The following is a 13,101-nucleotide window of genomic DNA, read 5'->3' as shown; positions in this document are numbered from 1 at the left end:
TCTGATTCTTCATGTAAGGATTTCCGCTTGTGAAAGCCAGTGATATTCCTCCAGGGAGGGAAAACAAAAAACAAAAAACAAAAAACACCCTTCTCCTTTATACACATTTGTGTATAGAATCTAAGATACCAGCAACCACACATATCCGGGGCAGCCCTTTCAACTACAAGTGTCCAGCAGCCTCTAATGGCTCCTATAGCTTATAATTACCATCAAATTACACGTTGGATTTAGGATGGCTAATTATTAATCATCAGCCTGAATCAGTTATTAATGAGTAATGCCACTAATTACAGGGTCACCTAACATAGAGCAGGCGGGCAACCCCGGCACCTCACAGAAGATGCCTAATTCAACTGCAGACTGTCCCCGGAAACAATGTGCTGGAAAATGTCCCAACTTTGGTGACACCAGAGACCCTCGCCTCCTGGTAAAAGTCAGGGGTTTTACAGCTGGAAAGAACTGGGAAGATCAGCACTTGGGACGCTGTGAGCTACACACCTCTGAACGCTGCTGAGCTAAGCTGGGTTTCCATGAATTCATGATGCCCCCAACCTAGGTGCCTCCTGGCTACATAGACTATATCCCCTCATGCTTATTTTTGCTACTATTTTTCACATACATGGACATAATGTTATAAATCATAAAAGTTAAGTTTATATCCAAGAACATCTGAACTCATAGTAGTTCTTTTGTCAGGGAATTTTCACGGAGGATTTGCTGAATGTATATTCCCAGATCCTCAAAACTGCCATCAGTTACTTCTTTGTTCTTGGTCAGCTCGCCCATTCTCATTCCTTCCGGAAATGATTCCAGACCTTTATCACTTTCCCATAACCTCCTATGTAAAGGCCTAGCTCTCACTTTTGAGGGTGATTTCGCCTCCTCTTTCCCGAGGAAAATGTGGGTCATAAAGCATGAGCTCTCTCTTCCTGCTCTTCAAGACCAAACTACTGTTCGTGTCCTTGACCTGATCTCCTCCTGGCACTCCAGGGTCCTTCGTTCCCAACCAGCCCCCTCCCTCCTTCCTATGTCTTCAGACCTTCCCTCTCTTTGCTCCGTGCCCTCAACTCTATGTACTGTGTTAAAACAGCCCTCTTCATGTCTTCACCTGGGAAAAGGATGTTCAAGCAAACAGATGCCAAATTCAAGGAGATCGTGCAGAAGGTTCAATGTCAATAGCTAAGAAACCGCTGACGAGGGAGTGGCGTTTAGGGGAGGAACGTGTGAGGAGAGCTTCCCTGGGGCAAGGTGTTCCCTGGAGCGAGTAGGGATCCTACCATCTGACCCCAAGCCCAGTTCAGCACTTCCAGCAGCAAAGAAACATCCTCACTGCTCCCGACCAATGTTTAGCAAAGGGAAAGTGCCCTGTGGAGCAGAGGGGAGCCCTGGGTAGGGGGAGAGTCACCTCTCCCCTCCCATGCAGGACAAAGGTATGTGAATCCTGGAAAGTAGGTTCGGAACCCAGAGGGAATGTTGGCCTGTGACCACTTTCAAAGTGGTCGTTATTAAAGTTCACGATAAAAAAGGAATGAAGTACTCACTCATGTTACAAAACGGAAAAACCTCGCAAACTTTATGCTATTAAAGAATCAAAGAAACCAGACACAAAACCCCACAGAGTGTACGGTTCCACTCATATGAATTGTCCAGAACTGGAAGTCCATAGAGACAGAAAGCAGACTGGCAGCTGTCAGGGACTTGGGGGAGGCAGGGTGTGGGGTAGGGGATGACTGTCTACTGGGGAAGGAATTGGACACTGAGTGTTGATGGGTGCACAATAGTGTGAGTGTATTTAATGCCACTGAATTCTATACCGTAAAATGGTTAAAATGGTAAAATTTGTGTTATGTGTACTTTACCACCTTAAATAAAATCATCAACAAAACAGAAAAAAAGGGATGTCCAAGATTGCAGCCTACAAGATAATGGAAACAATCTAAGTGTCCATCAGTGGGTGAACTGGATCAAGAAGATGTGATATATGTATACAACGGAATACTATCCAGCCTTAAGAAAGAAGGAAATCCTACCATTTGCAACAACATGGATGGATGCTGAGGGCATAATGCTGAGTGAAGTAAGTCAGACAGAGAAACACAAATACAGAATGATTGCACATACATATGGAATCTAAAAAAGTCAAACTCGTAGAGAAACAGAGATCAGCATAGTGGTTGCCAGAGGCTGGGGGTTGGGGGAAATGGAGAGGTGCTGGTCCGAGGGTACAAACTACCAATTACATGATGGGTAAGTTCTGGAGATCTAATGTACAGCATGGCGACTATGGTTAATAATAACACACTATATACCCGAAATCACCTCAGGGAACAGGTCTTAAGGGTTCTCAGCATTTAAAAGAAAGTAATTATGTAAAGTGATGGATATGTGAAATAGCATGATTGTGGTAACCATTTTGCAGTGTGTACCTATAGTGTACCAGTGTATACCAGAACATCACATTGTACACACTAAATATACAGTTTTTGTCAATCATATTTCAGTAAAGCTTGAAAAAAATAAATTGTTTGAAATGCATATGTAAGTTAATGAATGAATTACTTGGAAATAAAAGGCGGCTCTGGAGTACGGGGACCCCAGCAGGAAGAGGGCATGGGGTGGATGCAAAGGCAGAGGTGGAGGGAGCACTGGGAGAGGCCCAAGGAAGGAGGGTCCCTGCTGCCTTGATAAAGCAAGGTGGAGGTTCAGATTCCCCATGCCCTACACTGAGCACCTGGAAGAACCTTCCTCCTGCACCTCCCGAGGAACAGATGAGTGATTGACAGGAAGAATAAGGACTCCAGCTGTTCTCCCACTGCAAAGGGTCAGTGAGGGATAGAAAGAGATCTTATTTATTTTTTTTAAGTAGGCTCCATGCCTAGCATGTAGCCCAACACAGGGCTTGAACTCACCACCCTGAGATCAAGACCTGAGCTGATATCAAGAGTCAGACGCTTAACCGGCTGAACCACCCAGGCGCCCTGAGGAGTCTTAATTTCAAGGAAGTTCAAGTTTTTATGATGACATGAGATGGGACAATTTCCATAATGGACTGAGGCTGATTTGTGACTTAAAGTGACCCTAGGACTTACATTACCCAAGAGTGATAAGCAACATCATGAGGTCTACTGGGGTTTTCGTTGGGGCAAGGGAAGGGCTCATTGCACTGAGCAAGGAGGAAACCAAGACAGTTGGGGTTTTATCAATAAGTAATCTCTGTGCCCAATGTGGGGCTCAAACTCATGACCCTGAGATTAAGAGTCGCATGGTCTACTGACTGACCCAGCCAATACACCCCATGCGTTCTACTTACTCAGTGCACTAGAGGTGCAGGCTCAGTCTCTCCCATTCCTAAAAACATATCACTTGATCTTTATTCATCCTCCTCCACAGTTTCTACCCCTCACCTCTCCAAGCTGAGTCTGCCCCAAACACCTCACTCACTTTTCCAACTTCTTCATGTCCCATTTGTCCCTCCACCAACTGCCAATTAGCTTCAGACCCAAATGCTCCCTTAAAATGGTTTCACCAAGGCTATGATGAGCTGATCCCTTAAACCCAATGGTGCTTTGGGTCTTCCTGTTATTAAACCTCTTACTCCACTGACTGTCCTCATATCTCTCTGACCATTCATCAAGACTTGTCAGTCTCCCTTATAAAGGCTCCCTCCATCCCAGAAATATTGGGGTTCTCCTTGTCTTTCTCTAATGGACCTCTGGGCACTCTCACTCTTTTTCTAATCGCTAGCCCTGACCTCTCTTCAGGGCCTCAAATGTCACTCATCCATTCATTCATTCGCTAAAGATTTTCAGCAAACTACTAAGGGCCAGGTAGTAATTAGGCACGGGGGCTACAACCATGAACTAGCCACAGTCCTGGCTTCATAAAGCATATGGTCTAGTGGGCGATAAAGATGGTGAAGAGAGGCTCTCCATTTGGGAGAGGCAAGTAGAAACACCTAGCAGTGGTTCTTAATATAAGCCCTATGAATCATTAAGGTATTCATAAACTTCATGAAATTATATGCAAAGTTCTGTCCTCCACTTGGACATGTTCAGGGTTGATACGATCTATGCCTTTCATTAGGTTAGCCAAGAGGTCCTTGACTCAGAAACGTTACTGATGTGACATTGGTCATGATGTCACTCTGGAGAAAAATCAGGGCTTAAGACTAGATGTGAGACCTTTCTCTGAGAGGCGAGAGTGGGGTGAGGGCTCCCCAGAGTCTTTCAAAGAAGAATCTCAGCAGTAGAGGGTGACACACAATGGAGGTGACAGGGGAAACTTGGCTTAACTCAAGCTCCACTAAGTCTAACTATGCTTCTCCTGTGGCTCTGAGTAACCCTTTCCCCAAATCCCCCAGTCCCGCAGGAACGCCACATAGCGCGGGTACCCAGAGCTCCCGGTGTGAGAAGCAGGGGCCTCAGCTGTCCTGGGAATGATAGAGGTCTCTCTCAAAGCTTTGAAGAAGAGGGATTTTTTTGGCCAATATTTAGAAGTCAGGCGATTTCATGGAATGATCAGGATTTGTGTCTTCTCTTCAAAGTCTGAGGACCCAATAAACACCAGCCCTGGGTCCCCCCACCCCAGCACTGTCACCCAGGGCTGATAGCAGCTGCCTCCTTGGGGGGGGGGATGTATTCTTCAGTCCCCGTGGCCCCCGCCCCCCTTATACTTGGACTCTGCTCTGTTTCGTGGCACCTGCCCACTCTCCACTCCAGAAGCTCTGGGGGAGACAAAGAGCAGAGAACAAACGGAAAACCATGGGAAATAAACTATTTACCAGGCAGGAGAAAAAAATACATATATAGGAAGAAAAAGGGAAAGAAGTAAACAGAAAGGATATACATTTTCCTTTTTTTTAAGGATATAAATTTTCTTAATGCAAAATCTCCTATATTATGTTGTCTACTGGGAAGACTCAGTATCTACAGTAGCCTCATCCAGTCAAATGCCATTTGGATTGTGAAAATGTTCTCCCCATCCCATCCTTCACCAAAATAAAATCATTACTATTAAAATATTAGGATCACAGTGGGGAGTGGAAACGACCATGTCCTAACATTTAAGAAATCATAGTGTATCTGCATAATAACATCAGAAAGGCCATAAAAACTCCATCCTACAATTAAATAGCTCCATCCACTATTAACAAATTAAGCATTTCATAAGTTATGATACATTAAAAAGAGATCATTGGTATTTGATTCTGTTTTGTACATCAGAGATACATGTAATATTAATGACTCATGATCACAACTCTATTTTCTTGAGTCTTTTTAAAGTGCATATTAATCATCTGTTAATATTACCGTAACTCATAAAATACAAGCTAAATTTTCGCTTAGTGCCTTTCATACGTAGGAATAGCTATGTTTTCTGGGCATCTTACAGCAAGGCACTGTACCCACTACTTTCCCTCTGTGGCTAACACCACTGTCACACCCCCATTCCCATGTCTGTCATGGCTGGAGGTCAGCCCCCCTGTGGGTCAGGGAGGAAGCACTATGTGTGCTCAGTTCGGCAGTGTTAATTTCATTCATGTTATTATGCAACTGATCTCCAGAACACATTTCATCTTCTAAAACTGAAACTCTACACCCATCAAGTAACATTTCCCTATGCCTCTCTTCTCCCCAGCACCTGCCAACTACCATTCTATTTGGCCGTTTTCGGTACCTCATATGAGTGGAATCATATAGTATTTGTCTTTGGTGACTGGTTTATTTCACTTGGCATAAGGTCCCTAAGGTTCATCCATGCCGTAGCATATGTTGGAACTTCCTTCTTTTTTAAGGCTGAATGCTATTCCATTGTATGTATACGCCACGTTTTATCCACCCATCCATCTGTTGGTGGCCATTTGGGTTACTTCCACTTCTTGGCTATTGTGAATAATGCTGCTATGAACATGGGTGTGCAAATATCTCTTTGAGTGCCTACTTTCAACTCTTTTGCGTATGTACCCAGACGTGAAATTGCTGGATCACATGGTAATTCTATTTTTTAAATTTTTTGAGGAACTGTCATACTGTTTTCCATAGCAGCTGCATGATTTGATATTTCTACGGGCAAAGCTCAAGGATTCCAATTTCTCCACATCCTTGCCAACACTTGTTCCTTTCTGCTTTTTTTGTTTGTTTGTTTGATAGTAGCCATCCTAATGGATGTAAGGTGGTATCCCACTTGTTAAATTTAAATATCCCAAAGGTTATGCTTTGCTTCTCAGGTGACACCTTAGTGATGAGTCCATGTTATTATTTGCAAGGAGCCAAGAGTGTGGTCCTGCAGCACTGCCCACAATGATCGATCGCACATAGAGATTGGGATGGAAACTGAGTCACAAGGCATCTCTGGTGGAGGAAGTTACTGGCCCAACACATCACCTTCCTTGTTGCACATATCTGCCCATGAGCAGCTCTACTCTAACGTAATTAGTTCCTCAGCTTTCAATTTGAGCAGGAAAATAAGGGAACATGAGGCATCTTAGTTATTTAAAATGTAACGACTATGAACTTCAAAACTACCTGCAGAAAGTCCTCATCCTATTCCACAGTTCCTTCTTGCCATCCTCCTTTATACCAGCACTGCCCGAAAACTAGGCCAAGGTAAGAAAGCGTCTTCCACCTCTTCTAACTTAAGGCAGAACCCTGAAGATTCTAAGTCACTTTGGCCCTTGAGCAGAACTCACAGGAAGTACTAGACGATAACTCAGCTACCATCGTGGTTAAAAATCAGAGCATCTGTATGGGCTGAACAATGCCCCCTGCCCTCAAAAAAACCCACATCCTAATCTCTGGAACCTGTAAATGTTACCTAACATGGGAAAAAGGACTTTGCAGATGGGATTCATTGTGGGCCAGAGAATTATCTTCGATTATGCACATAGACTGTAAATGTTATCACAAGGGCCCATCACATGGGAGGCAAGAAAGTCAGAGGGGGAAGAAGGGCGTGTGATGAAGGAAGAGGAGGAAGAGGGATGTGATGTAGCCACAAACCAAGGAATGAGGACTTCTAGAAGCTGGAAAAGGCACGGAAATGGATTCTCCCCTACAACCTCCAGAAGGACCCCCGCCGCTGAGCACACCTTGAGTTTAGCTCTGTGAAGCTCATTCCAGACTTCTGACCTTCGGAACGTAAGAGAATACCTCTGCGTTGCTTCCAGCCTCCACGCTGGTAGTAATTTGTTACAGCAGCCATGGGAATATGGCATCAAAATTAACCCACTTTACTCAACCTCCCTTATAGGAGAGCTTCCCAGCTGGTGCGCTCTGGGGTCCTGATCTGCTCATCTCTGGGGGCAGCAGGGCAGGACGTGGGCAAGAGTCATACAGAGCTACCCAAAGGCCCTCCAGGTGCCCCCGGGGTCACACAAATATCGTTCTTTTCTCTGTGTTCCTGCATCACGGGAAGGGGAGGGAAAGTTACAGGTATGACAGAGCCACAGGAATAAGCACCTCTCAAACACCACAGGGCAAGCTCCTGAACACAGCCCATCAGATAGGAGCACAAACAAAAGGAGGTGGACATTCCCAACATTTCGATCTTTCAGTATCACTGTTTGGTAAGCTGCACTTGAAAACTTTAGCTAAAGAAGCAAAATGCGGTATCTTTCCTCAGCAAGAAATCTCTGACGCTAAGACCCCGTGAAGTCCCAAAGCAGCTTTTATCCACTGCTGGTCTGCCCCAGGCGGCCTCTCCTACACTCCCTCCCTCCAGGTTCCTGTGTCCCTGGGATCTGGGGACGCGATGGCCTCCAGAGCTTGCCTGCCACCGACCTGATGGGGAGAGAGGGGTCTCCGGCGTCCCACCAGTCTTTCGGGGGGCTGATGTACATGCACCACAGCTCCCAGCTGTAGCCGTGGGCCGAGTTCTCGTACCGCTGCACCTCAAAGGTGTCCTGTTTGATGTTGTCGATGGACGGAAGGATCACTCGCTTACGGTTCTCCTGGATTCGGGACAGAACCGGCTCGGCCCTGAAACACATGGAAGGAGAAGTAAAATCTCTCTCCTGTGGCACGCCCACCCCTCCACTGGCACAGACCCCCACACCACGGAGAATGAACAGAAGCGACCTGGCTAAAGGGGGGGCCCTGGGTGGGCTGGGCCTCAGGTGGAAACTGAGGCACCTGAGCCACCTGCCCTGGGGTGGATCGTGCCTCTGTGAGCATGCTCTGTACGGGGGTGCAGTGTGGCCCACACCCTGGCCCCCGGGGGATCCTACGGCGCTGTTGCCTGGGCCCGAGGGGCCCAGAGCAAGAATTCAGAGCGTGGGGGCCTCTCCCCCAGAAAGCCCCAGGCCTCTATTTTGTGCTGACAGCGTAAGCCAAGGCAAGCCCAGCTGACTCCAAGCGGTTCTGCGCTTCGCACTGCACTCAGGCTTCCCAGTGTTTGCCATTTCCCCTCGGGCACTGGTTGATGCCTCTTGTTTCTTCTGCAGGAGCTGAATTTTCTCTCCCAAAATGGGTCACTCCTGCCCTTGATGGCCTGGTTTTAATAAGCATTTCGCTAGCTTCTCGGTGTGTGTGACTATTTCAGTTGTTTTAATTGATTACTTAATTGATTTCTTAAAAGGGATCTAATTGAATTGGTTAGCAATGGCAGGAGAGAACTAATTAAATGCAAAGGCAAGCAGAATCCTGCCTCCCAGCGAGCCTGCCCCCCACGGCTGCAGCGGGGGACAGGCACGGACCTGGCTTGGGGTTCAAGGTGCAGCCCTGCCCGCTTAAGAGAAAGCAGATGGTCAGACTCCCCCACCAGTGTGTGTCTCCAAGGCAGACGTAGGAAAGGATTGTTTCCCAGATTCGAGAAGGAAAAGATGGCTCTCATAAGTCAGGGCATTAATCTCCCTGCTTAGAACAGAGCTCAGGCTTTGGAAAAGAGTCAAGTGAAAACCCCATTCCTCTGCATTATTTGGAAGAATAATGAGAACGCTCGGCCTGCCTCCCACCTCTTTTCATTTCCAGCTATTGAATTACCTGTTGGCTCATCTCATCTTTCTATTTAAAACGAGCAATGAAATATACCCTGGGCCATTTACCGCCTCCAGTGCTTTTGCACACACCATATAGGCTGAAGCCAAGTGGGACTGACTCGCCATGGCTTCCAGATACACTTCTGAGCTTCACCCCTCCAAGCACCTGCTCCTGCTGTTCTCCTCCTTGGAGGAGTGCCCTTGGCAACTGGCAGGAAGTCTAGTTACCTATGGAGTCTTACCAGAGCAAGTGCCACCTCTTCCAAGAAGCCTTCCTTGATTTCTCCTGGTAGGAAGGTTCTCTCCCTCCTCTCAGCTCTTGGACCGTCTTCTGCACCTCATCAAGTCACTCTGGCTATAAGCTGTCTGTGCTAATCTTGGAACACACACTATTTTTCCTTATAGGCTAATGGAAGCTGATATTTATGGAGCACTTACTACGGGCTAGGCACCATTCTAAACGTTCTCACAATGGTCCTAGGAGGTAGAGAGTATGATCAGCGTTTGACAAAGGAGGTTAAGTGGCTTGCCCCGGGGCCACACAGCCAGCTGGTGGCAGAGCCGGGTTTCTAACCCCGATGGTCTGGCTTCACGCCTGACCCATAAGCTCCACTGTGTCCTTTATGGAGCCAGGCTCCCCCTGGCTGGTCTGGTGGCCTGCTGTTTAGAAGCACTCAGTCGGGGGGCGCCTGGGTGGCTCAGTCATTAAGCGTCTGCCTTCGGCTCAGGTCATGATCCCAGGGTCCTGGGATCGAGCCCCGCATTGGGCTCCCTGCTCAGCAGGAAGCCTGCTTCTCCCTCTCCTTCTCCCCTTGCTTGTGTTCCCTCTCTCGCTGTGTCTTTCTCTGTCGTAAATAAAAAAAAAAAAAAAAAAAAAATAGAAGCACTCAGTCACCCGTCACTATGGTGAACTTCTAAGCATGGGGACAGAAGAGCTTCGTGCCACTAACGCCTCTGATGCTGCGGAGTGTGACTTCCCAGTCTGCGAGGGAAGGTACACCTGTTCCCACTTGTTTTCTCCCGTCCCTGGAGACACCCCAACCTTCTACCAAGCAGCCCGCTGTGCTTCCGGTGGAGCGGCGCGCTCCCGCCCGCAACCCATTATCATGTGACCTGCTCTGGCCAATGGGGTGTGAGCAAACAAGATGACGTCACACCGGAGCAGAAACTGGCAGAGCCAGTCCCGAGCCACAAAAATGGGATGTCCTCGACAGAGTCCAGCTTCCTGTCGCCTCAGACTGCAGAGACAGGACATGTGTCTCTCATTTCAATATTGCGTTGCATTTGATGATTTTAAATTGTCTGTGCATTGCCGTTTGTGCAGCTTCAAGCCAGAAGCGCATCTTCAGTGAAAGATAGCAAAGAAAAATCAGGTTCATTCAGGGAAGCCGACTCCGATTCTCTGAGACGCATGCACGTCACCACGTGACCTGTTACGCCGGCCCCACCCCAGTCAACCCTGCGTGGAGCGGCCATGACCATGCTCAGGACTTGCAAGCTATGGCGCTGGGTCACTCAAACACCCTTGGGTGGCACTAAATGGTCTTGTTGAGAAATGCCCACCACCTAATCGTGGTTTTAGATAACAATACAATTCTCTTATGTTCCCCAGACCTATAACCTAAAACTGAAATTCCTGGATTTGAAAAACGGGGAGAATTTTAGCCTATCTAGGATGCTAATATGGCTACATCAAATAAATAAGTAAAAACAGCCTCATTTTAGCAATGATCCGATTGTTAATCTACAGATTGCATTTTTTAGAATTTGGGTGTTCTTCAGGTGGTGGTTTTAATACTGTTTATTAGCCCCGTTAACAAATGTAGAGTTAAGTAGTCCAACCAACCCACTGAGCAATTCCTATTTCATACCTTACAGTTAACAGCTTAAGGCATTTTACTACAAGTTTCCACAAGTCCTGAATCAAATCTCTAATCTTTTCACAATAAAGTAGATTGGCATATAAAATAAAATACATCACTACTCATTTCCTACATGGTCTCTTCTAGCCAGATTTCCATTTTATGTACATGAAATGACAGTCTAAAGACTGTTAAATATCAATGTTCCCTTCCAAGAAGGGAGAACAAATTCCAATTTTTTTAAACAAAAAGGACATAGTCTCAGAAGGATTTTACCTAAGTGACCATGCGTGTAAACTGTACAAATTAAGCTGTTTTAAAGTTCCAGATTATAAGCAAATGAACTCAAATGTCCTGTCTTGGGGCACCTGGGTGGCTCAGTCGGTTGAGCATCTGCCTTTGGCTCGGTTCATGATCTCAGGGTCCTGGGATCGAGTCCCACATCAGGCTCCCTGTTCAGCGGGAACCTGCTTCTCCCTCTCCCTCTGATTGCAACTCCCCCTGCTTGTGCTCTCTCTCTCTCTATATATCAAATAAATAAATGAAATCTTTAAAAAAAAGTCCTGTCTTCTCTGTACCACGTTTCAGCTAATATTGCAAAACTAACGCCAGTTCTAAAAGTTGCTATGACCAATTCCGTTGACTTTCACAAGGTACCTTAAGTTACAACAAAAACCTCCTCGGGGTCTCAGGATGTGGAGGATATGTGGAGCAGAGTTACAGACAGAGAGCCAGCAGCTGACCTGCCCCACAGACGAGATGAAAATCTTTGTTGTCATAAATCACTGAAGTTGGAGATTATGACTGCAGTATAACCCAGTGAAAGTTGAGACATAGTGTCTACCTTGTAACAAGTCACCACAAGGGACATCTGTCACTCTGGTGGTGGAAATTGAGTGTGATGGCCTAAGGCTGGCACAGAGGCCAGTTAGTCTATGGGCTACCTGAGGGCAGACAGCAAATCCTGCCAGATTCTGAACCCCAGCTGAGTGACCACCTGTCCCAGTTTGCCCAGGACTGTTCCGGTTTTACCACTGAAAGTCCTGCATTTTGGGAAATCCCTCAGCACTAGGCAGATCTGAACAGTTGCTGACTCTACCCCTGGCTTAGGACAGTGTTTGGGACAGTGGCAGGCATCCAGCAAATATTTGTCAAACGGATAATTCAGGCAGCCACTGGGTTGGTTTAGGTGCATGATGATGAAGGTGTGAGATGTGTGAGTGGAGGTCAAGGCAAAGGGCAGACATGCAAAATAGAAGGGGAAACCAGCTAGAGCTAGAGGTTGATGAGAGCTAGAGATTGATTGGATGAATGACATGATGGGGAGGGAAGAATCAAGTGAAAGGGGACATGGGTAGAGCCACCAGTTTTGACAGAAAAGAAACAGGGAGGGAAGGATATGGCAAAAAAAGCAAAAAGTTCCAATTGGATCATTGGAGTGCATCTGTTCAGAAGGCTTCCAGCTCAACCATTCTCAAACTTGAGTGAGCATCAGAGTTAACCTGGAGGGCTGGTTAAAATAGATTGCTGGACTCACCCCCAGAGCTTCTGATTTCAGAGGTCTTGGGGGGAGCCCAAGAATCTGCATCTCAAACAAGTTCCCAGATGCTACTACTGGTCTGGGGACCACACTTTGAGACCATTTATGAGAGATTAACAACTCTGAAGCTTAGCGGAGGTCAGGGCTGCAAACACACAGCTGTGTGTCACCAGGTCTGATGGTGACAGAAAAGCCAGGAAAAGAAACTAGTGTCTGATATGACATCAGATACCCATGTGCACTTGAAAGAGCCAGTGTTAACCCTGACCTTCATGTGCTCATGTGGATAACCATTCTCCTTTGATCCAGCCATTAAAGAGATTCTAAAGTGTGTTGCAAATGAAGAAGAACAGATGTTTTAATGTTTCATTGGTAATGGGATAGTGGCTCTTCCAATCTGGTACCATGAACAACATTTATTCAAGATGGTACCAGTGAGTTGACACATGTTACAAACATGATTTGTGAAATTAAAGACTCTGCTTCTTAGTAATTAAGCAAACTGAGCACAGGTTACTTAACCTCTGATTTATCACTGGGTAATCAGCAACAACCACCTGACCGTGCTTTTCAGCTGTCAAGTCCTAAACCAATGTCAGTATGCTCATTGAGTGATTTGGGCATTTTGATGCTTTACTATTCTTGCATCCTATGTCTCCTCCTCTCCCTGTGCCCCTCCCCCCAATTTCTCCCAGATTGTTCTTTTCACCACCTGGGAAACC

General features: G+C 46.5%; 1 protein-coding gene across 3 annotated transcripts in view; it reads right to left on the bottom strand.

The window, feature by feature from the left end:
- Positions 1-13,101, bottom strand: part of GALNT17 (polypeptide N-acetylgalactosaminyltransferase 17) — a 439,664-nt gene that overhangs the window by 207,317 nt on the left and 219,246 nt on the right. For 2 of the 3 annotated variants that reach the window (XM_036074021.2, XM_036074022.2), the window contains one exon: positions 7,782-7,979. The exons of the other annotated variant lie outside the window; for it this stretch is intronic. In XM_036074021.2, the coding sequence (XP_035929914.1) occupies positions 7,782-7,979 (198 nt within the window). The remainder of the gene's footprint in view (positions 1-7,781; positions 7,980-13,101) is intronic. 3 annotated transcript variants of the gene reach the window in all.

The sequence above is a fragment of the Halichoerus grypus genome, chromosome 6 (assembly GCF_964656455.1).
Source record: "Halichoerus grypus chromosome 6, mHalGry1.hap1.1, whole genome shotgun sequence".
Taxonomy (NCBI): domain Eukaryota; kingdom Metazoa; phylum Chordata; class Mammalia; order Carnivora; family Phocidae; genus Halichoerus; species Halichoerus grypus.
This window is presented reverse-complemented; position numbering and strand designations above follow the sequence as displayed.